This window comes from Gobius niger (assembly GCF_951799975.1).
Source record: "Gobius niger genome assembly, chromosome: 3".
NCBI lineage: Eukaryota > Metazoa > Chordata > Actinopteri > Gobiiformes > Gobiidae > Gobius > Gobius niger.
Genome location: NC_136854.1, coordinates 44305863 through 44332644, shown reverse-complemented (window position 1 = coordinate 44332644; position 26782 = coordinate 44305863). Strand labels below are relative to the sequence as shown.

Sequence of the window (26782 nt, the reverse complement as noted above, 5' to 3'; positions counted from 1 at the left end):
AGGACACACAGGTGAGGAGGACACACAGGTGAGGACACACAGGTGAGGAGGAGGACACACAGGTGAGGAGGACACACAGGTGAGGAGGACACACAGGTGAGGACACACAGGTGAGGAGGACACACAGGTGAGGAGGACACACAGGTGAGGAGGAGGACACAGGTGAGGAGGACACACAGGTGAGGAGGACACACAGGTGAGGACACACAGGTGAGGAGGACACACAGGTGAGGAGGACACACAGGTGAGGAGGACACACAGGTGAGGATGACACACAGGTGAGGAGGACACACAGGTGAGGATGACACACAGGTGAGGAGGACACACAGGGGAGGAGGAGGACACACAGGAGAGGAGGACACACAGGTGAGGAGGACACACAGGTGAGGAGGACACAGGTGAGGAGGACACACAGGGGAGGACACACAGGTGAGGATGACACACAGGTGAGGAGGAGGACACAGGTGAGGAGGACACACAGGGGAGGAGGACACACATGTGAGGAGGACACACAGGTGAAGAGGACACACAGGTGAAGAGGACACACAGGTGAAGAGGACACACAGGTGAAGAGGACACACAGGTGAAGAGGACACACAGGTGAGGACACACAGGTGAGGAGGACACACAGGTGAGGAGGACACAGGTGAGGAGGACACACAGGTGAGGAGGACACACAGGTGAGGAGGACACACAGGTGAGGAGGACACAGGTGAGGAGGACACACAGGTGAGGAGGACACACAGGTGAGGAGGACACAGGTGAGGAGGACACACAGGTGAAGAGGACACACAGGTGAGGAGGACACACAGGTGAAGAGGACACACAGGTGAGGAGGACACACAGGTGAAGAGGACACACAGGTGAGGAGGACACACAGGTGAGGACACACAGGTGAGGAGGACACACAGGTGAGGAGGACACAGGTGAGGAGGACACACAGGTGAGGAGGAGGACACACAGGTGAGGAGGACACACAGGTGAGGAGGATGACACACAGGGGAGGAGGACACACAGGTGAGGACACACAGGGGAGGAGGACACACAGGTGAGGAGGACACACAGGTGAGGACACACAGGTGAGGAGGACACACAGGTGAGGAGGACACACAGGTGAGGAGGACACACAGGTGAGGAGGACACACAGGTGAGGAGGACACACAGGTGAGGAGGACACACAGGGGAGGACACACAGGTGAGGAGGACACACAGGTGAGGAGGACACACAGGTGAGGAGGACACACAGGTGAGGAGGACACACAGGTGATGAGGACACACAGGTGAGGAGGACACACAGGTGAGGAGGACACACAGGTGAGGAGGACACACAGGTGAGGAGGACACACAGGTGATGAGGACACACAGGTGAGGAGGACACACAGGTGAGGACACACAGGTGAGGAGGACACACAGGTGAGGAGGACACACAGGTGAGGAGGACACACAGGTGAGGACACACAGGTGAGGAGGACACACAGGTGAGGACACACAGGGGAGGAGGACACACAGGTGAGGACACACAGGGGAGGAGGACACACAGGTGAGGAGGACACACAGGTGAGGAGGACACACAGGTGAGGAGGACACACAGGTGAGGACACACAGGTGAGGACACACAGGTGAAGAGGACACACAGGTGAGGAGGACACACAGGTGAGGACACACAGGTGAGGACACACAGGTGAGGAGGACACACAGGTGAGGAGGACACACAGGTGAGGAGGACACAGGTGAGGAGGACACACAGGTGAGGAGGACACAGGTGAGGAGGACACACAGGTGAGGAGGACACACAGGTGAGGAGGACACACAGGTGAGGAGGACACAGGTGAGGAGGACACACAGGTGAGGACACACAGGTGAGGATGACACACAGGTGAGGACACACAGGGGAGGAGGACACACAGGTGAGGACACACAGGGGAGGAGGACACACAGGTGAGGAGGACACACAGGGGAGGAGGACACACAGGTGAGGAGGACACACAGGTGAGGAGGACACACAGGGGAGGAGGACACACAGGTGAGGAGGACACACAGGTGAGGACACACAGGTGAGGAGGACACACAGGTGAGGAGGACACACAGGTGAGGAGGACACACAGGTGAGGAGGACACACAGGGGAGGAGGACACACAGGTGAGGAGGACACACAGGTGAGGAGGACACACAGGTGAGGAGGACACACAGGTGAGGAGGACACACAGGTGAGGAGGACACAGGTGATGAGGACACACAGGTGAGGAGGACACACAGGTGAGGAGGACACACAGGTGAGGACACACAGGTGAGGAGGACACACAGGTGAGGAGGACACACAGGTGAGGAGGACACACAGGTGAGGAGGACACACAGGGGAGGAGGACACACAGGTGAGGAGGACACACAGGTGAGGAGGACACACAGGTGAGGAGGACACACAGGGGAGGAGGACACACAGGTGAGGAGGACACAGGTGATGAGGACACACAGGTGAGGAGGACACACAGGTGAGGACACACAGGTGAGGAGGACACACAGGTGAGGAGGACACACAGGTGAGGAGGACACACAGGTGAGGACACACAGGTGAGGAGGACACACAGGTGAAGAGGACACACAGGTGAGGAGGACACACAAGTGAGGACACACAGGTGAGGAGGACACACAGGTGAGGAGGACACACAGGTGAGGACACACAGGTGAGGAGGACACACAGGTGAGGAAGACACACAGGTGAGGATGACACACAGGTGAGGAGGACACACAGGTGAGGATGACACACAGAATGATCCTCTCTCTCTCCTCTCTCTCCAGCCCACTGTGGTCGTGCTCCAGGCTCTGTCCGAGTTCCTGGTCCAGAACCCTCCCAAAGGCCTGAACCTGAATGTGGAGCTCCGGTTGGAAGGACGCTCTGCCATCCCCTACAACTTTAACCCCGACACGTCGTACGCCGCCCGCACCTCCCGGGTAAGAGGAGGAGCCCAGACTCACTGATCTGTTAAACAATCGAAAACGCTGAATAATGTGAACCAGTGGTTTCGCTCGGGATCATTTCTCTCCTTCATTTTGAACGACAGGGTTGAAAAAAATCCGTCATGAGCAATTTTTATCCTTCATGAATTAATCCATAAGCGTTTTTTTTTAAATAAATGTATATATATAGGCTGCACATTATTTATGTTAGTAAAAATGTGAGATTGCAGGATAAATGGAGCTGAACTAAACCTGATCTGAACAGTCACGGTACATTTTGCAACAGAAATGTGAATACATTCTCAGAGAAGGACGACTTTCAGAGCATCACCTGCTCATCAACTTCAAGGCTCAGATTAGGCTCATACAAATGGAAAGTAGGGCTGTGCAATTAATCGAAATTCGATTACGATTTCAACAGTAAACGATTACAAAATTAGCATAGTCACAAAAAATCGACAACCCCATGAACTGCTACCTTAACGTGGTGGGGTTGTTTGAGTGCCCGAATGATCCGAGGAGCTATGTTGTCTGGGGCTTTATGCCCCTGGTCTGGTCTCCCATGGCAAACAGGTCCGAGGTGACGGGTCAGACGAAGAGCAGTTCAGAAGACCCTTATGGACGTACCATATACAAGGACCGTGACGTCGCCCGGCATGGCGCAGCCGGGGCCCCACCCTGGAGCCAGACCTGGGGTTGGGGCCCGAACGCGAGCGTCTGGTGGCCGGGCCTCTGCCCACGGGGCCCGGCCGGGCCCAGCCCGAAGGGACGACGTGGGCCCGCCCTCCTGTGGACCCACCACCCGCAGAGGGATCCGTAGGGGTCGGGTGCGGAGAGGACTGGGTGGCAGTCGAGGCCGGGTGCCTCGACGACCTGGTCCGCATGCACAGCTTCTGGCGTTCGGGACATGGAACGTCACCTCGCTGGGGGGGAAGGAGCCTGAGCTTGTGCGGGAGGTTGAGAGATACCGGCTAGATATAGTCGGGCTCACCTCCACGCACAGCTTGGGTTCCTGATCCCAACTCCTGGAGAGAGGCTGGACTCTCCATTTTTCTGGAGTTGCCCGCGGGGAGAGGCGGCGGGCTGGGGTGGGTTTGCTCATATCCCCCCAGCTCAGCCGCCACGTGTTGGAGTTCACCCCGGTGGACGAGAGGGTCGCGTCCCTACGCCTCCGGGTCGGGGACAGGTCTCTCACCGTTGTTTCGGCCTACGGGCCCAACATCGGTGCAGAGTACCCGGCCTTCTTGGAGTCCCTGGGAGGGGTACTAGATAGTGCTCCGACTGGGGACTCCATTGTTCTACTGGGGGACTTCAACGCCCATGTGGGTAACGACAGTGAGACCTGGGAGGGAGTGATTGGGAAGAACGGCCTCCCCGATCTGAACCCGAGTGGTGTTCTGTTATCGGACTTCTGTGCTAGTCACGGTTTGTCCATAACGAACACCATGTTTGAGCACAAGGGTGTCCATAAGTGCACGTGGCACCAGGACACCCTAGGCAGGAGGTCGATGATCGACTTTGTAGTTGTGTCGTCTGACCTCCGGCCGCGTGTCTCGGACACTCGGGTGAAGAGAGGGGCTGAGCTGTCAACCGATCACCACCTGGTGGTGAGCTGGATCCGCTGGCAGGGGAGGAAGCCGGTCAGACCTGGCAGGCCCAAGCGTGTTGTGAGGGTCTGCTGGGAACGTCTGGCGGATCCCTCTGTCAGTGGGGTCTTCAACTCCCACCTCCGGAAGAGCTTCACCCAGATTCCGGGGGAGGCGGGGGACATGGAGTCCGAGTGGACTCTGTTCTCCTCTTCCATTGTCGATGCGGCTGCTCGTAGTTGTGGCCGTAAGGTCTCTGGTGCCTGTCGCGGCGGCAATCCCCGAACCCGGTGGTGGCTCCCGGAAGTAAGGGATGCCGTCAAGCTGAAGAAGGAGTCCTACCTGGCCTTGTTGGCTTGTGGGACTCCTGGGGCAGCTGAGAGGTACCGGCAGGCCAAGCGTGCTGCAGCTCGGGCGGTCGCGGAGGCTAAAACTCGGGTCTGGGAGGAGTTCGGGGAGGCCATGGAGGAAGACTATCGGTCGGCCTCGAAGAGATTCTGGCAAACCATCCGGCGCCTCAGGAGGGGGAAGCAGTGCTTCACCAACACTGTGTACAGTGCGGGTGGGGGGCTGCTGACCTCGACTGGGGATGTCGTCGGGCGGTGGAAGGAGTACTTCGAGGACCTCCTCAATCCCGTCGTCACGTCTTCCAATGAGGAAGCAGAGGCTGGGGACTCGGAGGTGGGCTCGCCCATCACCGGGGCTGAAGTCACCGAGGTGGTGAGAAAGCTCCTTGGTGGCTCCGGGGGTGGATGAGATTCGCCCTGAGTACCTTAAGTCTCTGGATGTTGTAGGACTGTCTTGGCTGACACGTCTCTGCAACATCGCGTGGCGGTCGGGGACAGTGCCCCTGGATTGGCAGACCGGGGTGGTGGTCCCTCTCTTTAAAAAGGGGGATCGGAGGGTGTGTTCCAATTACAGAGGAATCACCCTCCTTAGCCTCCCCGGTAAGGTCTACTCCAGGGTGCTGGAGAGGAGGATCCGGCCGATGGTTGAACCTCGGATCCAGGAGGAACAATGTGGTTTTCGTCCTGGTCGTGGCACACTGGACCAACTCTATACCCTTCATCGGGTACTCGAGGGTTCGTGGGAGTTCGCCCAACCAGTCCACATGTGTTTTGTGGATCTGGAGAAAGCGTTCGACCGCGTCCCTCGTGGTGCCCTGTGGGGGGTGCTCCGGGAGTATGGGGTCCGGGGCCCTCGTGGTGCCCTGTGGGGGGTGCTCCGGGAGTATGGGGTCCGGGGCCCTCTGCTAAGGGCTGTCCGTTCCCTGTATGAGCAGCAGGAGCTTGGTTCATTGCCGGCAGTAAGTCAGACCTGTTCCTGGTGCGTGTTGGTCTCCGCCAGGGCTGCCCTTTGTCACCGGTTCTGTTCATTACTTTTATGGACAGAATTTCTAGGCGCAGCCAGGGGCCGGAGGGTGTCCGGTTTGGGAGCCTCAGAGTCTCATCTCTGCTGTTTGCGGACGATGTTGTTCTGATGGCTTCAACGAACCAGGACCTTCAGCTGCACTGGGGCGGTTTGCAGCCGAGTGTGTAGCGGCCGGGATGAGGATCAGCACCTCCAAATCCGAGGCCATGGTTCTCCACCGGAAAAAGGTGGTTTCCCCTCTTCAGGTCGGTGGGGAGTCCTTACCTCAAGTGGAGGAGTTCAAGTATCTCGGGGTCTTGTTCACGAGTGAGGGACGGATGGAGCGTGAGATCGACAGACGGATCGGTGCGGCGTCAGCAGTGATGCGGTCGCTGTATCGGTCTGTCGTGGTGAAGAGGGAGCTGAGTCGGGGCAAAGCTCTCGATTTACCGATCGATCTACGTTCCCGCCCTCACCTATGGTCATGTGATCCTCACCTATGGTCATGAGATTTGGGTCATGACCGAAAGGACAAGATCGCGAATACAAGCGGCCGAAATGAGTTTCCTTCGCAGGGTGGCTGGGCGCACCCTCCGAGATCGAGTGAGGAGCTCAGTTACCCGGGAGGAGCTCGGAGTAGAGTCGCTGCTCCTTCACGTCGAAAGGAGCAGCTGAGGTGGCTCGGGCATCTGTTCCGGATGCCTCCTGGTCGCCTCCCGCGGGAGGTGTTCCAGGCATGTCCTAGTGGGACAAGGCCTCGTGGAAGACCCAGGACACGGTGGTGGGACTATGTCTCCGAGCTGGCCTGGTGTCGCCTCGGGGTCAGAACAGCTGGAGGAGGTGTCGCCTCGGGGTCCCCCCAGAACAGCTGGAGGAGGTGTGTGTGGATCGGGAAGTTTGGGCATCTCTGCTGAGACTGCTGCCCCCGCGACCCGGCCCCGGATAAAGCGGAAGAAAATGGATGGATGGATGGACAAAAAATCGATTATATATTTTTTTTTTCTTCAATTTTTTTTTTTTTCCATTTTTTTTTTTCACATTTTTTTTCCTAATTTTTAATTTTTGGATTTTTGTCTTTTTCTGCTGGATTTTTGTCATTTTTTTGATGGATTTTTGTCACTTTTTTGATGGATTTTTGTCACTTTTTTGATGGATTTTTTTTTTTTTTTTAATGGATTTTTGTCACTTTTTTGATGGATTTTTGTCACTTTTTTGATGGATTTTTGTCACTTTTTTGATGGATTTTTGTCACTTTTTTGATGGATTTTTGTCACTTTTTTGATGGATTTTTGTCACCTTTTTGATGGATTTTTGTCACCTTTTTGATGGATTTTTTGAAAGGCAACAAATAATCGTTTGAATAATCGTGATTTCAATTATGACAAAAATAATCGTGATTATTATTTTTTCAATAATCGAGCAGCCCAAATGGAAAGTGGAGCTTATTATTTGCATTTGTCAATTTTAACGGAATGTAAGAGACGGTGGGTGAACGGGACAATGTTTACCAGTTCCATCACTGCACTACACACCGCTACCACACGGGGAGGGAGAGAGACATAGATGAGCTCGTCCTGAGACGTACGTGAGAAGAGCGGCTCCAGAGGGAAGGATGTTATTAGCCTTTAACCGCGTTTGCATCGTGGAAAGTTAGCGAGCGAGGCAGTGATACAACTGTAAGAGCTCATCCAAGACAAGACGCGCTGTGAAACTTCAGAGAGAGAGTTTTTTTCGGTTTATGTGACCTCTGATGTGAACTGATGATTCTAGACTTGACTGAAGACCTGAATCTATCCTGTTTCCCACATGTGGTTCCTCTGTGTTCCAGCTGCCCGATGGTGTGGATCTGGAGGTGCGAGCTGAGGGGAGCGGGCAGGGCATCCTCGAGGTAAGTCCGCCCCCCCCTGATAAAAAAAGTGACTAAACATGGGGCAAAAAAACAACAAAAACACAAAGTAAACGATTGAAAAACACAATCAGTTTTGTAGGTCTTAGCTTTCAAATGAGGCGTCACACTGTTGCTCTCCTGTCGAGAAGGGCGACCTCTTGTGGCTCCCTGATATACAGCACTTATCCTTTATTCATGTCTTTGCCCCTTGGGACGAATAAAGTTTATTGAATTGAATTGAGAAGCGTTTAGATTTGTGTGAAGAGTCAAAATCTTCCTTGACTTTTCATATTCGACAAATAAAATGTTTTTCCAGGCGATCTAGGCCACATCATTTTAATGGGCGAGAGCTCCCGTTTCACCCCCAGGGGGCGCTGACCTCCTCAGGGACACAGACAGAGGTTCAGATCCTCCTCAGGGACACAGACAGAGGTTCAGATCCTCCTCAGAGACACAGATAGAGGTTCAGATCCTCCTCAGAGACACAGATAGAGGTTCAGATCCTCCTCAGAGACACAGATAGAGGTTCAGATCCTCCTCAGAGACACAGATAGAGGTTCAGATCCTCCTCAGAGACACAGACAGAGGTTCAGATCCTCCTCAGACACAGACAGAGGTTCAGATCCTCCTCAGACACAGACAGAGGTTCAGATCCTCCTCAGACACAGACAGAGGTTCAGATCCTCCTCAGACACAGACAGAGGTTCAGATCCTCCTCAGACACAGACAGAGGTTCAGATCCTCCTCAGAGACACAGATAGAGGTTCAGATCCTCCTCAGACACAGACAGAGGTTCAGATCCTCCTCAGAGACACAGACAGAGGTTCAGATCCTCCTCAGAGACACAGACAGAGGTTCAGATCCTCCTCAGACACAGACAGAGGTTCAGATCCTCCTCAGAGACACAGACAGAGGTTCAGATCCTCCTCAGACACAGACAGAGGTTCAGATCCTCCTCAGAGACACAGACAGAGGTTCAGATCCTCCTCAGGGACACAGACAGAGGTTCAGATCCTCCTCAGACACAGATAGAGGTTCAGATCCTCCTCAGAGACACAGACAGAGGTTCAGATCCTCCTCAGAGACACAGACAGAGGTTCAGATCCTCCTCAGACACAGACAGAGGTTCAGATCCTCCTCAGAGACAGACACTTGTCACTTTTTTTGGATTTTTGTCTTTTTTCCGCTGGATTTTTGTCACTTTTTTTGATGGATTTTTGTAATTTTTTGATGGATTTTTGTCCTTTTTTTTGGTGGATTTTTGTCTTTTTTTTGATGGATTTTTTTTTTTTTTTTGATGGATTTTTGTCACTTTTTGATGGATTTTCGTAATTTTTTTTGATGGATTTTTGTCTTTTTTTGCTGGATTTTTGTCACTTTTTTTGATGGATTTTTGTCTTTTTTTGCTGGATTTTCGTAATTTTTTTGATGGATTTTTGTCACTTTTTTTGATGGATTTTTGTCTTTTTTTTGATGGATTTTTGTCTTTTTTTGCTGGATTTTTGTCACTTTTTTTGATGGATTTTTGTCTTTTTTTTGATGGATTTTTGTCACTTTTTTTGCTGGATTTTTGTCTTTTTTTGCTGGATTTTTGTCACTTTTTTTGATGGATTTTTGTCACTTTTTTTGCTGGATTTTTGTCTTTTTTTGATGGATTTTTGTCACTTTTTTTGCTGGATTTTTGTCTTTTTTTGATGGATTTTTGTCACTTTTTTTGCTGGATTTTTGTCTTTTTTTGCTGGATTTTCGTAATTTTTTTGCTGGATTTTTGTCACTTTTTTGATGGATTTTTGTCACTTTTTTGATGGATTTTTGTCACTTTTTTTGATGGATTTTTGTCACTTTTTTGATGGATTTTCGTAATTTTTTTATGGAGGTTCAGATCCTCCTCAGACACAGACAGAGGTTCAGATCCTCCTCAGAGACACAGACAGAGGTTCAGATCCTCCTCAGAGACACAGACAGAGGTTCAGATCCTCCTCAGAGACACAGACAGAGGTTCAGATCCTCCTCAGAGACACAGACAGAGGTTCAGATCCTCCTCAGAGACACAGACAGAGGTTCAGATCCTCCTCAGAGACACAGACAGAGGTTCAGATCCTCCTCAGAGACACAGACAGAGGTTCAGATCCTCCTCAGAGTCACAGACAGAGGTTCAGATCCTCCTCAGAGACACAGACAGAGGTTCAGATCCTCCTCAGACACAGACAGAGGTTCAGATCCTCCTCAGAGACACAGACAGAGGTTCAGATCCTCCTCAGACACAGACAGAGGTTCAGATCCTCCTCAGACACAGACAGAGGTTCAGATCCTCCTCAGAGACACAGACAGAGGTTCAGATCCTCCTCAGAGACAGACAGAGGTTCAGATCCTCCTCAGACACAGACAGAGGTTCAGATCCTCCTCAGACACAGACACTTGTCACTTTTTTGCTGGATTTTTGTCTTTTTTTGCTGGATTTTTGTCACTTTTTTTGCTTGATTTTTGTCACTTTTTTTGCTGGATTTTCGTTATTTTTTTGCTGGATTTTTGTCTTTTTTTTGATGGATTTTTTTCACTTTTTTCATGGATTTTTGTCACTTTTTTTGATGGATTTTTGTCACTTTTTTGCTGGATTTTCGTAATTTTTTTGATGGAGGTTCAGATCCTCCTCAGAGACACAGACAGAGGTTCAGATCCTCCTCAGAGACACAGACAGAGGTTCAGATCCTCCTCAGAGACACAGACAGAGGTTCAGATCCTCCTCAGACACAGACAGAGGTTCAGATCCTCCTCAGAGACACAGATAGAGGTTCAGATCCTCCTCAGACACAGACAGAGGTTCAGATCCTCCTCAGAGACACAGACAGAGGTTCAGATCCTCCTCAGACACAGATAGAGGTTCAGATCCTCCTCAGACACAGACAGAGGTTCAGATCCTCCTCAGACACAGATAGAGGTTCAGATCCTCCTCAGACACAGACAGAGGTTCAGATCCTCCTCAGACACAGATAGAGGTTCAGATCCTCCTCAGAGACACAGATAGAGGTTCAGATCCTCCTCAGAGACACAGACAGAGGTTCAGATCCTCCTCAAAGACACAGACAGAGGTTCAGATCCTCCTCAGAGACAGACAGAGGTTCAGATCCTCCTCAGGGACACAGATAGAGGTTCAGATCCTCCTCAGAGACACAGATAGAGGTTCAGATCCTCCTCAGACACAGATAGAGGTTCAGATCCTCCTCAGACACACAGACAGAGGTTCAGATCCTCCTCAGAGATAGACCGGGAGCCAGACCCCCTCCTCAGGCACATTTTTGCTACCTTTTCCAAACTAGAATTTTTCAATAGAGTATATCCTGGGTCATTACCAGTGGGGACCCCCCATTGCAACTCGGCCCCGTTCGGCTGTGGGACCCCAAAAAACACTTTAACGGGACAGGCTTCAAATGGAACTTTGTGATTCTATCCAAAGTGGTGCTGTGGTCACATACAGAGTCACAGATGAATGAAATTTAGAACAAAGAAAGCTGACATGATGAGGAACGAAGGAATATGAGTGTGTTGGGCTTTAGCTTTTTCTTTTTCCATATATTAAACAATATATCTGCAAAAATGAAAAATAAATGTCATATAGATAAGAAAAGCACTTCACAAATGAGTGCATTATTGTCTTTTTTGTTTATTTTTACCTTTTCAAATGTAAATTGAAAACTGCCCCAACTCATTAGCTTCACATTAAGCCCAAAATGAGCTCAGTACCTCAAACGGATCAGCAGCTATAACAGAAAATGTGTTCCACGTTCCCTCTCAGAGCTATGGAATTCTCATGCATTTGTCCATATAGGCCTGTGGGACCATTCCATGGTGAAGTTACAGCTTTTAGGACAACAGTTCAACTTCACCTTTTTGGATTTGCTTTAAACTTGGCACAGTTGATGTTGATATACTAAATATTCTGTGAATAAAATTTGAGCTGCATATCTTTTTTAATTTCTGAGTTTTAGGGCTTTTCAAAGGGGGGTAGGGTAAAATCAGGCCTTGATGCAACAACAAGTTTCACCAACTTTGGAGACTTTGGACATTTGTGACAGACTGTTGGGAATTTTATTACTTATTTCTACTTTTCAAAATATCTTTGACAATCAATACCGAATATGTTGCCAGTGTCATCTCTAAATAAGATACACAATGGTTTAACGCAGGGGTCACCAACGAAAGTACTTTTTTTAAGGTGTAAAAAACGTATTTTTCTTGAATCAAATACAAATACAGTTGTTTCTGTTCATGTGACTCAATATGAGGTTAAAACAAAACTATTTTGCTATAATATGGGGTCAATATCCTACAAGTACACAGAACGTCTAAGTCTTTAGGATTCGTTTTTAACTGGTAACTCTCAAACAACTTAATGCTCTTGAAATCGCCCTTGGTTGATAAAAGGTTGGTATGGTTTAATGATATAACAAAAATACATGTGATATCATTCATATTTGATAACACCTCAGTAACTGTGGACTGTTTCTAAAAATTAATCCCATTTCTACCCTCGACAGTGGCTCAGATTGTAAAGCGGAGAATCCAAGCTCTCGCAGGTGCATACTGCCATTGTGTCCTTGGGCAAGAAACTTAGCCCACATTGTCTATATATGAATATAGTGTGTGAGTGAATGGTGCTGGTCGGATTGGTCGAAGCATATACTGGCAGCCTTGCTTCCATAGCCACAGCTCCCAGGGCACCTGTGGCTACAACAGTAGCTTATCACTGCAGAGTACTCGAGACCCAAGTGTTGGTGGTATTGGTATTTGGTAATATTTCAATCATTTCAATTGTCCAATCCACTTTAAATCCAATCAAAGCCCATCTAAATATCACATCTAAGTGAGTGTGAGTTTGTGGTCTACATGTAAGCAGCCACGCTTCTGTCAATCTGCCCCAGGGGAAACTGGCTGCATTGCAGCTGGTGTGACATGAATGAAAATCCCCATTCCTTTTGAGAAGAACTTTGGGGGACTTGTGTCATGAAACACACTATATAAAATAAGATTCCCTTCCCCTTTACCCAGTCTAAAGCTGACCTGAGTCTAGGGTTGCCAGGTCTCAGGAGTCAAACCTGCCCAAGGACCTGGCAACCCTGCCTGAATCAGTCTAATTGGAGCTTGAGTTAACACAGTCTGAGTCTGTGTTTACCTATTCAGAACCTAGACCTGTTCTTTTAAGGTTAGACTGGGTTTAGATGTGATCTAAAATCCAGTCTAACCACACATAAACTCGGTCTAAACCGAAGCTTGACCACAATAGGTGAAGATAGACTCAGACTTGGTTTAGATTGAATTTAAAAACTCAATTGTCTAGAATAGAGATAAGAATACTCTGTTTTTCAGAATAATGAATAACCAGCCATTTTACAATATAGTGGTACTGAAATTCTTTGGCCCAATGAAGAAGTGAAATGGATAATTCCTGAAACGTTGGTCTGTGTAATTAATTATTTGAATCCCCAAAACACAAGGGATTCAAGGTTCTATAAATCAGGCTAGAAATTAGATTGAAAAACCCTTCAGACAAATCCTTCAAAACCTTACGAAGGCTTTATAAGTTGAATTGTGTTTCAGTTATATTGTACATGGTATCAACCTATAGCACTTGATGGTTACACACATTTCTAATAATTTTAGGAAAAAATCCAAAGGTGAATATTCACAACTGGTCATTTTAATGTGTGAATTTGGTCCAATATTTACTATGACAATAAAACTAAGATGTTGAGGGAGAAAACATAAACAAAGAACCTAAAATTGATGACTGTATGAAAAAAAGTTGTGTCTCTCCTCAATACGTTAATACCCACGTGCTGACTAGTAACACAGCATGTGCAATAAAAATGCATAGAAGAGATGGTATACCACAAAGCAATACATGTTGCTTCAGTAGTTTAAGTAATATAAAGTCGGATAAGGCTGATGAACAGGTCCCAAACTGTTCTTAGTTGTTGTTAAGTTAATGCTACATATGTTTGAACCGTCATATATCATACTTAGTGATGACACTGGCAACATATTCGGTATATATTGTCATTGTAATGTTTTGATATAATAATGTATAATGTATATTAATTTAATAAGTAACAAAATTCCCAAAAGTTTGTCACAAACGTCCAAAGTCCCCAAAGTTGGTGAAACTTGTTGTTGCATCAAGGCCTGATTTTACCCTACCCCCCTTTGAAAACCCCTAAAACTCAGAAATTAAAAAAGATATGCAGCTCAAATTTTATTCACAGAATATTTAGTATATCAACATCGACTGTGCCAAGTTTAAAGCAAATCCAAAAAGGTGAAGTTGAACTGTTGTCCTAAAAGCTGTAACTTCACGATGGAATGGTCCCACAGGCCTATATGGACAAATGCATGAGAATTCCATAGCTCTGAGAGGGAACATGGAACATATTTTCTGTTACAGCTGCTGATCCGTTTGAGGTACTGAGCTCATCTTGGGCTTAATGTGAAGCTAATGAGTTGGGGCAGTTTTCTATTTACATTTGAAAAGGTAAAAATAAACAAAAAAGACAATAATGCACTCATTTGTGAAGTGCTTTTCTTATCTATATGACATTTATTTTTCATTTTTGCAGATATATAGTTGAATATATGGAAAAAGAAAAAGCTAAAGCCCAACACACTCATATTCCTTTGTTCCTCATCATGTCAGCTTTCTTTGTTCTAAATTTCATTAATCTGTGACTCTGTATGTGACCACAGCACCACTTTGGATAGAATCACAAAGTTCCATTTGAAGCCTGTCCCGTTAAAGTGTTTTTTGGGGTCCCACAGCCGAACGGGGCCGAGTTGCAATGGGGGGTCCCCACTGGTAATGACCCAAGATATACTCTATTGAAAGATACTAGTTTGGAAAAGGTAGCAAAAATGTGCCTGAGGAGGGGGTCTGGCTCCCGGTCTAAGACACAGACAGAGGTTCAGATCCTCCTCAGAGACACAGACAGAGGTTCAGATCCTCCTCAGAGACACAGACAGAGGTTCAGATCCTCCTCAGAGACACAGACAGAGGTTTAGATCCTCCTCAGAGACACAGACAGAGGTTCAGATCCTCTTCAGACACAGACAGAGGTTCATGTGGAGTCTGATGTTTGCAGGTGGTGACGTTCTACAACCAGCTCCACGAGGAGGAGGAGCGGACGCCGTGTAAAGACTTCGAGCTGAGTGTGACGATCGAGGAGTCGGCAGGTTCGAGACTTTACAATCTTTACAAACGGTTTATTAAAAACACTTTAAACGACGTTTGTGTTTTCCTCCTGCAGAGGCGGCGCCTCCAGACGCGGTGACCCTGTATCTGATCACCATCAAAGTCCGGTGGGTGGACAGAGAACAGCAGTCTGGCAACAAGTTTAACCTCTTAACCCGCCTGTGTTTTGTAGGTCTTAGCTTTCAAACGAGACGTCACATTGGCCCATAGGCTGTGAGCTTTTAGATTTGGGTAAAGATGAATCGGAGAGAATGCACTTGGTTAAGGCGGGGGTTAAGAGGTTAAGTCTGTTCTGGCTCTAGCTGCACATGAAGCACGTTTAACTAAGATCTCTAGATTGCGTCTCAGTGACCCCTGACCTCGATTACATTTGCAGTGTTTAAGCCGGTGTCACTTTTATGATGTCATTACATTCATTATTCATTGTATAATCCAGGTTTGTTGTTTCCCGCTCCCTCTGCAGCACATTTTTGTCACATTTTTGTCATTTTTTTTTGTCACATTTTTGTCTTTTTTTCACATTTTTATCAATTTTCTATCACATTTTCTGACATTTTTTTGTCACATTTTTGTCATGTTCTCATATTTTTTTTAATCAACTTTTTGTCTTTTTTTTTGTCACATTTTTCATCCATTTTTCGTCACTTTTTTGTCACATTTCCATCATTGTTTTCGTCTCAGTTCTGTTGCCATTTTCTCACCTTTTTTCCAGAAGCTTTTGGATTGGGGTAAAGCCAAACTGGAGAAAATGTGCTCGGTTCAGGCGGGAGTTAAGAGGTTAAGACCAAGACCTGTTCTGACCCCCCACCTTCAAGAAAGAACTCAAAACCCACCTCTTTAAAAAGGCCTTTAATGTCGAGTAACTGCCCTCTATTTTAATGTGCTAATTTTCTGTGTGATTTTATTCTTGTTTTCTGTCAAGCCTCTTCGAGTGTCTTGAAAAGCGCTATACAAATAAAATGTATTATTATTTTTATTACGTTGAACTGCGATGTCCCTGTCAAATAACTAAATAAAGTTTATTACCCCAGTCCCTCCTCTCCGCAGGGCACTGGGCCTCAGAGACGTGCGGATGGTGGTGCTGGACATGAGTTTACCCACAGGCTTCACTCCACAGAACTCCGACCTCGACGCGGTAAGACACTGCAGATACTACTTCATACGCAGTACTTTCATACGCAGTACTTTCATACGCACTACTCTCATACGCAGTACTTTTACACACAGTACTTTCATACGCAGTACTTTCATACGCAGTACTCTCATACGCAGTACTCTCATACGCACTACTCTCATACGCACTACTCTCATACGCACTACTCTCATACGCACTACTCTCATACGCAGTACTTTCATACGCAGTGCTTTCATACGCAGTGCTTTCATACCCAGTACTTTCATACGCAGTACTTTCATACGCAGTGCTTTCATACGCAGTACTTTCATACGCAGTACTTTCATACGCACTACTCTCATACGCAGTACTTTCATACGCACTACTCTCATACGCACTACTCTCATACGCACTACTCTAATACGCACTACTCTCATACGCACTACTCTCATACGCACTACTCTCATACGCACTATTCTCATACGCACTACTCTCATACGCACTACTCTCATACGCACTACTTTCATACGCAGTACTTTCATACGCAGTGCTTTCATACGCAGTGCTTTCATACCCAGTACTTTCATACGCAGTACTTTCATACGCAGTGCTTTCATACCCAGTACTTTCATACGCAGTACTTTCATACGCAGTGCTTTCATACGCAGTACTTTCATACGCAGTACTTTCATACGCAGTACTTTCATACGCACTACTCTCATACGCACTACTCTCATACGCACTACTTTCATACGCAGTGCTTTCATACGCAGTGCTTTCATACCCAGTACTCTCATACGCACTACTTTCATACGCAGTGCTTTCATACGCAGTGCTTTCATACCCAGTACTTTCATACGCAGTACTTTCATACGCACTACTCTCATACGCACTACTTTCATACGCAGTGCTTTCATACCCAGTACTTTCATACGCAGTGCTTTCATACGCAGTGCTTTCATACCCAGTACTTTCATACGCAGTGCTTTCATACGCAGTGCTTTCATACGCAGTACTTTCATACGCAGTACTTTCATACGCAGTGCTTTCATACGCAGTACTTTCATACGCAGTACTTTCATACGCACTACTCTCATACGCACTACTCTCATACGCACTACTCTCATACGCACTACTTTCATGCGCACTACTCTCATACGCACTACTTTCATACGCAGTACTTTCATACGCAGTACTCTCATACACAGTACTTTCATACGCAGTACTCTCATACGCACTACTCTCATACGCAGTACTTTCATACGCACTACTCTCATACGCACTACTCTCATACGCACTACTCTCATACGCACTACTTTCATGCGCACTACTCTCATACGCACTACTTTCATACGCAGTACTTTCATACGCAGTACTCTCATACACAGTACTTTCATACGCAGTACTTTCATACGCAGTACTTTATGTGATTTACGTGCTTTGTTTTGCAGCTGTCGAACTCTGTGGATAAATACGTGGCAAACTTTAAAGTCGTGGACAACCTGAGCGACAGAGGCTCGCTGATCCTGCACCTGTTTAAGGTACTCCACAAGGGCATGCTGGGTAATCGAGGGAGTCGGGACGGGAGAACGTATCACGACAGGAGCTTCCTCACAGCTGCACCAACATTAGGGCATCAAAACAGAGCCGTCAATAAGGCGATGTAAAGTTCAGGCGAATGTAAAGTCTGAATAGGCGTCGGCTGCAGGTGGCGACGAGCGGCCCCCGTCCTTAGACCCTCCATCACGGCGAGGAAACTAAAAACCCAGGGGGGGAAAAGAGAAACCTCAGGGAGAACCACAGGAGGAGAGATCTACCCCCATGGACGGACCGGCTATAGACCCAGGGCCGATGGGAGTCCCAGACTTAACACTGAGGCCGCGCTTTTTTAGGGATTTAGATGTAGCGCCAACAATCCAGACCATTTTCATGATCTTTGTAGCACCTTAGCGTATTCTGTGTTATAGCTATGGACACAAGGGGAGACTCTAAGCTCTCCGTGGGTGAAAACAGTTTGATTCTACGTGTGTCAAACCCAGGGGAGCAGCAGGAGGACGTTGAAGGGGGAAGAGCAGAGGAAAGTCAGGCCCCAGAGGCAATGGAGGCGGTCTGGGGGACAAACGTCGGCCAGGAGGAGCTCAGGTGAGGAGCGCGGACTGAAGGAACCCACTCCGGACCATTGTTTCAGTCCGATGGCGGCCCCAGGACAGGAGGAGCCCACCCTGGACGGAGAATGGTGTCCAGCGGTGGTTCCCGGACAGAACGGAGGCCAGTGTCCGGCATTGGCGCAGGGAGACGGAGAGTGTTGTCTGGCGGTGGTTGGAGGATAGGTGCAGGCACTGGGGGCAGCTGAGAGACTGGAGTGGGAAGGGCCCACCCAGGACGGAGAATGTCCCGCAGTGTCACATTTTTGTCATTTTTTTGTCACATTTTTGTCATTTTTTGTCACATTTTTGTCATTTTTTGTCACATTTTTGACATTTTTTTGTCACATTTTTGTCATTTTTTGTCACATTTTTGTCATTTTTTGTCACATTTTTGTCATTTTCTTGTTATTTTTTTGTCACATTTTTGTAATTTTTTTGTCACATTTTTGACATTTTTTTGTCACATTTTTGTCATTTTTTTGTCATTTTTTTGTCACATTTTTGTCATTTTTTGTCACATTTTTATCACATTTTTGTCATTTTCTTGTCTTTTTTGTTTAATCAAATTTTTGTCATTTTTTTGTCACATTTTTGTCATTTTTTTGTTATTTTTTTGTCACATTTTTGTAATTTTTTTGTTTTTTTTGTCATATTTTTGTCAGTTTTTGTCACATTTTTATCACTTTTTTGTCACATTTTTGACATTTTTTTGTCACATTTTTTTGTTATTTTTTGGTCACATTTTTGTCATTTTTTGTCACAGTTTTGTCATTTTTTTGTTATTTTTTTGTCACATTTTTGTTATTTTTTGTCACATTTTTATCACATTTTTGTCATTTTCTCGTCTTTTTTTTAAATCAAATTTTTGTCATTTTTTTGTCACATTTTTGTCACATTTTTGACCCAGTGGCCCAGGGGGACAAACAGGAGGAGCTCAGGGCGGGAGTCAGTGGACAACCACCCCGGACAGAGCGTGAACAGGGGTCAGGGTCCTCAGCTCCTCAGTCCGCTAGGTCTTGAAGTGGTCACTTCATTCTGTCATGGTTGGAGGTGGTGTGAAATTAAAAAAAATAAATGTAAAAGTAAAATCACAAAGACCAAAAAGACATGTCAAAATAAAACACCAAGAACAGATAAACACAAACCAGGATAACAAAGGCCGAATCGTGACAACCTGCCTAAAGCTAAACAGAGGCTACATTTGATCAAAGGAGATAATTACTGTTTTATAATGTAAAGCAACATGTAATATTACCATATGTAAGTTCAGCCTGTGCTCGTCTGTGTTCATTTCCTCCCATTGAACTGAGAAATGAATCCATGTTTGGTTCTCAGGTTTCTCACAAAGTGCCGGAGATCCTGATGTTCAAACTGCAGCAGAACTTCAAAGTGGGACACATCCAGCCGTCCTCCGTCACCGCGTACGAGTACTACAACCCAGGTACGAAGCGACCGCCAGGGGGACGTGAGGGTTCAGGCGAAACATGTGGACGAGCCTCGGGCATCTGGACAACAGTAAACTCAGGTTCAAACAGAAGCTTTTGAAAACAACAAACTGAGGTTAAAACAGAAGCTTTAGAAAACAACAAACTGAGGTTAAAACAGAAGCTTTTGAAAACAACAAACTCAGGTTAAAACAGAAGCTTTTGAAAACACAACAAACTGAGGTTAAAACAGAAGCTTTTGAAAACAACAAACTGAGGTTAAAACAGAAGCTTTTGAAAACAACAAACTGAGGTTAAAACAGAAGCTTTTGAAAACAACAAACTGAGGTTAAAACAGAAGCTTTTGAAAACAACAAACTGAGGTTAAAACAGAAGCTTTTGAAAACAACAAACTGAGGTTAAAACAGAAGCTTTTGAAAACAACAAACTGAGGTTAAAACAGAAGCTTTTGAAAACAACAAACTCAGGTTAAAACAGAAGCTTTTGAAAACAACAAACTCAGGTTAAAACAGAAGCTTTTGAAAACAACAAACTGAGGTTAAAACAGAAGCTTTAGAAAACAACAAACTCAGGTTAAAACAGAAGCTTTTGAAAACAACAAACTGAGGTTAAAACAGAAGCTTTTGAAAACAACAAACTGAGGTTAAAACAGAAGCTTTTGAAAACAACAAACTGAGGTTAAAACAGAAGCTTTCGAAAACAACAAACTCAGGTTAAAACAGAAGCTTTTGAAAACAACAAACTCAGGTTAAAACAGAAGCTTTTGAAAACAACAAACTGAGGTTAAAACAGAAGCTTTTGAAAACAACAAACTCAGGTTAAAACAGAAGCTTTTGAAAACAACAAACTGAGGTTAAAACAGAAGCTTTAGAAAACAACAAACTCAGGTTAAAACAGAAGCTTTTGAAAACAACAAACTCAGGTTAAAACAGAAGCTTTTGAATGAGCACAGAGAGAGTCTGAATAAGTTTAAACGTAGGCGGGTTCTTCAAATGGGCCCTGATGAAACTGAACTGAACTGTGGGGGAAGTTCTTGGTTTTGTTACGTGAGTAAAGATGCGGTTAAATGTCACTCAGTGAAATTAATACTTACGTCAAGAATGCTAAAGTTTTTGGCTTAAAAAAACATAATGACGATGCTAAAACGTGCCTCCTATACAGTCATTGACAGAACACCTGCACAGCGCCCCCTGGTGCAAACCGATAACGTAATAAATGTAGTACGTTTGTTTTAACTAATGATAATATAATGATTATTACGTTATTGGCCTTGCAAGATAAAAATTCTTCACAAATGTAGTAACTCCCTCATGCACCATATTCATACATCGGGAAAGTGGGTGAAGTGTCTTGCCCAAGGGCACAGTGATGACCAGTGATGAGCATAAGAAAAAGGATGAGTTTCCTTAAGTGAAAAAAACTAAAAAGAAGTAGATGAAAAACCATAGATATAAGACACAAAGATAACCATAATATTGATCCCGAGTGGTCTGTGAGAGTAACATGGCTGCTCAATCTCATCCTACGAAGCCTGTTCCTTTAAAGGGCATAAAGTCGGGAAGCCCGCCCTCGCTGCAGCGATATACACGCCCACATGTGAAGTAGTTCTCCAATTATTTGTTTACATTGACAAAAGAAGAAAATATTGTACCAGACCCGCTTCCTGACCATTTTTATTACGAGACTAGTACTATATAAATGACAAAGGTTTAACCTCTGAACTCCCACCTGAACATGTTTTCTCCAAAGTCTCCAAATCTAAAAGCTTCTACAAAACAGCGATAAAAACGAGAGGAAAATGAGGATGTGAACGCAACAAAAAACGCTTAAAAGTGACCAAAAAAATGACAAAAATGACAAAAACTCAAAAAAAGACAAAAATCGATCAAAAAAAAGACAAAAATCGATCAAAAAAAAGACAAAAATCCAGCAGAAAAAAGACAAAAATCCAGCAGAAAAAAGACAAAAATCAAACAAAAAAATGACAAAAAATCAGCAAAAAAGCGAGAAAAAATCGATAAAAAAAAAGCAAAAAATCGATCAAAAAAAGACAAAAATCGATAAAAAAAAAGACAAAAATCCAGCAAAAAAAAGACAAAAATCCAGCAAAAAAAAGACAAAAATCCAGCAAAAAAATGACAAAAATCCAACAAAAAAATGACAAAAATCCAACAAAAAGTGACAAAAGAGCAGCAAAAAAGTGACAAAGTGACTAAGACGCATAAGGGAAATAAAAAGTGACGACAATGGCAAAGAGGAGAGAAGGCGTTTGGTTTTGGCTGGTGGTAAGAGGTGAATTTGCGTCTTTATTTCACCGACCGCGTCCCGAATAACACAACAAATATTTTTGGATGACTCGTAGCTGCGGGTAACGGCTCATTTCGGATCATCACTGACACCTACCCCACTGTTGTCACATGGGTCACAGCATTACATTATTACATATTACATATTATAACGTATTCAGTTCCTACAGACAGACTGTTCTGGACTTTTCTGCAAAGGTTTTAGATGTTGCTTTGGAGTCTTTATAGAATCTGCAAAATGTAGTGGACAAAAAATGGTTGTTTTTAAGATGATTTTGTTTGAAGTGAAATTGGAACGTCATCTGTAACCTGTATTTCCACTCCACAAAGTAAGCCCAGGTGACTTCCCTTTGAAACGTTTAGCTCCTGCATGGTGGTGTGTTTCAGATCACCGCTGCAGTCGGACCTTCACCCCCAGAGAGCGCACGGAGCAGCTCACGCAGATCTGCCGGGACCACGTCTGCCGATGCACTCAGGGTCAGACTCCCCCGTGGATACGAACCCACAGCCTGAGCGATCAGCGTGATGAACCTGTTTGCTCGTTTCTCCAGGAGACTGCTGCCTGCCCAAGAAGGACTCTGAGAACTTCTCCAGCAAAGACAGAGAGACGTTCGCCTGCTCCACGCTGCACCACGGTACAGTTCTGCATCTCACACATGGTCACGCTCCGAGACCAGGGCCGTGAAAGTGTTTCTGTGCTTCAGTTTACAAAGTGAAGGTGCTGAGCGTGAGCGAGAGCTACTACGACCACTACGAGCTGCAGATCTCGCAGGTCGTCAAACTGGGTACGGTTTCACTTTGTAAAAACATCCAGAGGTGGGATTGAGTTGGTTTCAGGAAGCGTTTGTGTCGCTCAGGGGCGGAGGCCGCGGTCCTGCCCGGTCAGACCAGGACCTTCCTGTCCCACGGCGCCTGCAGGGACGGACTCAAGCTGATCCCCAACCAGGACTACCTCATCATGGGCCCCAGACACGACCTGTGGACCCTGAACCGCGCCACCAACAGGTGACGGACAGAAACTACATCTCACCGTTACATTACCATTCAGAGCCCAGGCCTCTTAACCTCTTAACTCCCGCCGGAACCGAGAGGATCTTTTCCCTCACGTCATTTTCCATCATTTTTTTGTTGGGTATTCAACTCATTTTTCTAACTTTTTTGTCATTTTTTGTCATTTTTTTGCCAGATTTTCATCACATTTTTGTCAATTTTTTGTCATTTTTTTTGCCAAATGTTTTGCCAAATTTTTTGCCAAATTTTTTGCCAAATTTTTATCACATTTTTGTCATTTTTTTGAATTTTTAATCAATTTTTTGTCATATTTTTGTAATTTTTTTGTCACATTTTTGTCATTTTTTGCCTTTTTTTTCTTCTTTTTTTTCTTCTTTTTTTTAATCACATTTTTGTCATTTTTTTCTTTATTTTTTGCCAAATTTTTATCATATTTTTGTAATTTTTTTGAATTTTTTATCAATTTTTTGTCATATTTTTGTAATTTTTTTGTCACATTTTTGTCATTTTTTAATCAAATTTTTGTCACATTTTCTGTCAATTTTTGGTATTTTTTTGGTAATTTTTTGGTAATTTTTTAGTCATATTTTTGTCATTTTTTTTATTTTTTTGGGTCCATTTTTTTATCACATTTTTGTCATTTTTTTGATCATTTTTTTGTCATTTTTAGTCGATTTTTTATTAATTTTTTGTCATTTTTTTGTCATTTTTTTGTCCAAATTTTATCACATTTTTGTCATATTTGTGTCTTTTTTTTGTCACATTTAGTCAAATTTTTGTCATTTTTTTTGCCATTTTTTAATCAATTTTTTTTAATCAATTTTGTTGTCATATTTTCGTCGATTTTTTGTCAATTTCTTGTGACATTTTTTAAACATTTTTGCCACTTTTTCATAAATTTTTCGTCCCTTTTTGTCACATTTCCATCATTGTTTTCTTCTCAGTTCTTTCTCTATTTTCTCACCTTTTTTCCAGAAGCTTTTGGATTGGGGTAAAGCCAAACTGGAGAAAATGTGCTCGGTTCAGGCGGGAGTTAAGGGGTTGATGCGCTTCAGTGCATTTTGCCGTCTATAAAAAATTGTCTTTGTTTTAAAATGTGCTGAACCTCTGCACCTCCAAATCCGAGGCCATGGTTCTCCACGGGGAAAAGGTGCCTCCCTTCTTAGAGCCCTGCAACAAAGTTATTTTTCATTTTCAGGGTTTCTAACGTTGTCTCTGTCTCCCCCTGGTGGCAGGTTCATGTTTATGTTTCTAACGCTGTCTCTGTCTCCCCCTGGTGGCAGGTTCATGTTTATGTTTCTCATTTTTTTGCCATTTTTGGGTCATATTTTTGTCACATTTTTGTCATTTTTTTGTCACATTTTTGTCGTTTTTTTTGTCACTTTTTTGTCATTTTTTTGTAACTTTTTTGTCATTTTTTTGTCACATTTTTGTCATTTTTTTGTAACTTTTTTGTCATTTTTTCGTCATTTTTTATCACATTTTTGTCATTTTTTGTCACATTTTTTGTCATTTTTTTTTCTCAAATTTTTCTCAATTTTTTGTCATTTTCCGTCAATTTTTTATTAATTTTTTGTCATTTTTTTGTCCCATTTTTTGTCATTTTTTTTCTCAAATTTTCTCAATTTTTTCTCAATTTTTTGTCATTTTCCGTCAATTTTTTATCATTTTTTTGTCACTTTTTTTTTTGTCACGTTGTCTTTGTCTCCCCCTGGTGGCAGGTTCGTGTTTATGTTTCTAACGTTGTCTCTGTCTCCCCCTGGTGGCAGGTTCATGTTTATGTTTCTCATGCTGTCTCTGTCTCCCCCTGGTGGCAGGTTCATGTTTATGTTTCTAACGCTGTCTCTGTCTCCCCCTGGTGGCAGGTTCATGTTTATGTTTCTAACACTGTCTCTGTCTCCCCCTGGTGGCAGGTTCATGTTTATGTTTCTCATGCTGTCTCTGTCTCCCCCTGGTGGCAGGTTCATGTTTATGTTTCTAACACTGTCTCTGTCTCCCCCTGGTGGCAGGTTCATGTTTATGTTTCTCATGCTGTCTCTGTCTCCCCCTGGTGGCAGGTTCATGTTTATGTTTCTAACGCTGTCTCTGTCTCCCCCTGGTGGCAGGTTCATGTGTATGTTTCTCATGCTGTCTCTGTCTCCCCCTGGTGGCAGGTTCATGGTTTATGTTTCTCATGCTGTCTCTGTCTCCCCCTGGTGGCAGGTTCATGTTTATGTTTCTAACGTTGTCTCTGTCTCCCCCTGGTGGCAGGTTCATGTTTATGTTTCTAACGCTGTCTCTGTCTCCCCCTGGTGGCAGGTTCATGTTTATGTTTCTCACGCTGTCTCTGTCTCCCCCTGGTGGCAGGTTCATGTTTATGTTTCTCACGCTGTCTCTGTCTCCCCCTGGTGGCAGGTTCATGTTTATGTTTCTCATTTTTTTGCCATTTTTGGGTCATATTTTTGTCACATTTTTGTCATTTTTTTGTCACATTTTTGTCATTTTTTTGTAACTTTTTTGTCATTTTTTCGGCATTTTTTATCACATTTTTGTCATTTTTTTGTAACTTTTTCGTCATTTTTTATCAAATTTTTGTCATTTTTTTTCTCAAATTTTTCTCAATTTTTTATCAAATTTTTGTCATTTTCCGTCAATTTTTCATCATTTTTTTGTCACATTTTTTTTTGTCACGTTGTCTTTGTCTCCCCCTGGTGGCAGGTTCATGGTTTATGTTTCTCACGCTGTCTCTGTCTCCCCCTGGTGGCAGGTTCATGTTTATGTTTCTCACGCTGTCTCTGTCTCCCCCTGGTGGCAGGCTCATGGTTTATGTTTCTCACGCTGTCTCTGTCTCCCCCTGGTGGCAGGTTCATGTTTATGTTTCTCACGCTGTCTCTGTCTCCCCCTGGTGGCAGGTTCATGTTTATGTTTCTCACGCTGTCTCTGTCTCCCCCTGGTGGCAGGTTCATGTTTATGTTTCTCACGCTGTCTCTGTCTCCCCCTGGTGGCAGGTTCATGTTTATGTTTCTCACGCTGTCTCTGTCTCCCCCTGGTGGCAGGTTCATGGTTTATGTTTCTCATGCTGTCTCTGTCTCCCCCTGGTGGCAGGTTCATGTTTATGTTTCTCACGCTGTCTCTGTCTCCCCCTGGTGGCAGGTTCATGTTTATGTTTCTCACGCTGTCTCTGTCTCCCCCTGGTGGCAGGTTCATGTTTATGTTTCTCATGCTGTCTCTGTCTCCCCCTGGTGGCAGGTTCATGTTTATGTTTGTAACGTTGTCTCTGTCTCCCCCTGGTGGCAGGTTCATGTTTATGTTTGTAACGTTGTCTCTGTCTCCCCCTGGTGGCAGGTTCGGGGTTTATGTTTCTAACGCTGTCTCTGTCTCCCCCTGGTGGCAGGTTCGTGTACCTGCTGGGCGCCGGCACGTGGGTGGAGCGCTGGCCGTCCTCTGACGAGTGCCGCTCCACTTTCAGGCAGAAGTGCGAGAGTCTGAGCGCCACGACCAACGAGCTGTCCTTGAACGCGTGCCGCCTGTAACCGCGGAGACGGCGGGTCCACGAACGCGTCGCCGCCTGTAACCGCGGTGACGGCGGGTCCACGAACGAGTCGCCGCCTGTAACCGCGGTGACGGCGGGTCCATGAACGCGTCGCCGCCTGTAACCGCGGTGACGGCAGGTCCACGAACGCGTCGCCGCCAGAGCTCTGTGGCTCAAAATGGAACCGATCGTAGTTGTTTATTTGTTGGAGACGAATCAGAAATACATT

General features: G+C 45.2%; 1 protein-coding gene across 1 annotated transcript in view; it reads left to right on the top strand.

Moving 5' to 3' along the window:
- LOC306960789 (complement C3-like) overlaps positions 1–26554 on the top strand; it is a gene marked incomplete at its 3' end in the record, with an annotated part of 49943 nt that extends 23389 nt beyond the window's left edge. The window contains exons 13-24 of the mRNA XM_079553342.1: positions 2797–2949; positions 7720–7779; positions 14910–15000; positions 15075–15126; positions 16067–16154; positions 17585–17674; positions 19616–19721; positions 22419–22508; positions 22583–22666; positions 22736–22816; positions 22889–23036; positions 26416–26554. Of these exons, the coding sequence (XP_079409468.1) occupies positions 2797–2949; positions 7720–7779; positions 14910–15000; positions 15075–15126; positions 16067–16154; positions 17585–17674; positions 19616–19721; positions 22419–22508; positions 22583–22666; positions 22736–22816; positions 22889–23036; positions 26416–26554 (1182 nt within the window). The remainder of the gene's footprint in view (positions 1–2796; positions 2950–7719; positions 7780–14909; positions 15001–15074; positions 15127–16066; positions 16155–17584; positions 17675–19615; positions 19722–22418; positions 22509–22582; positions 22667–22735; positions 22817–22888; positions 23037–26415) is intronic.
- Between the last annotated feature and the right edge of the window lie 228 nt (positions 26555–26782).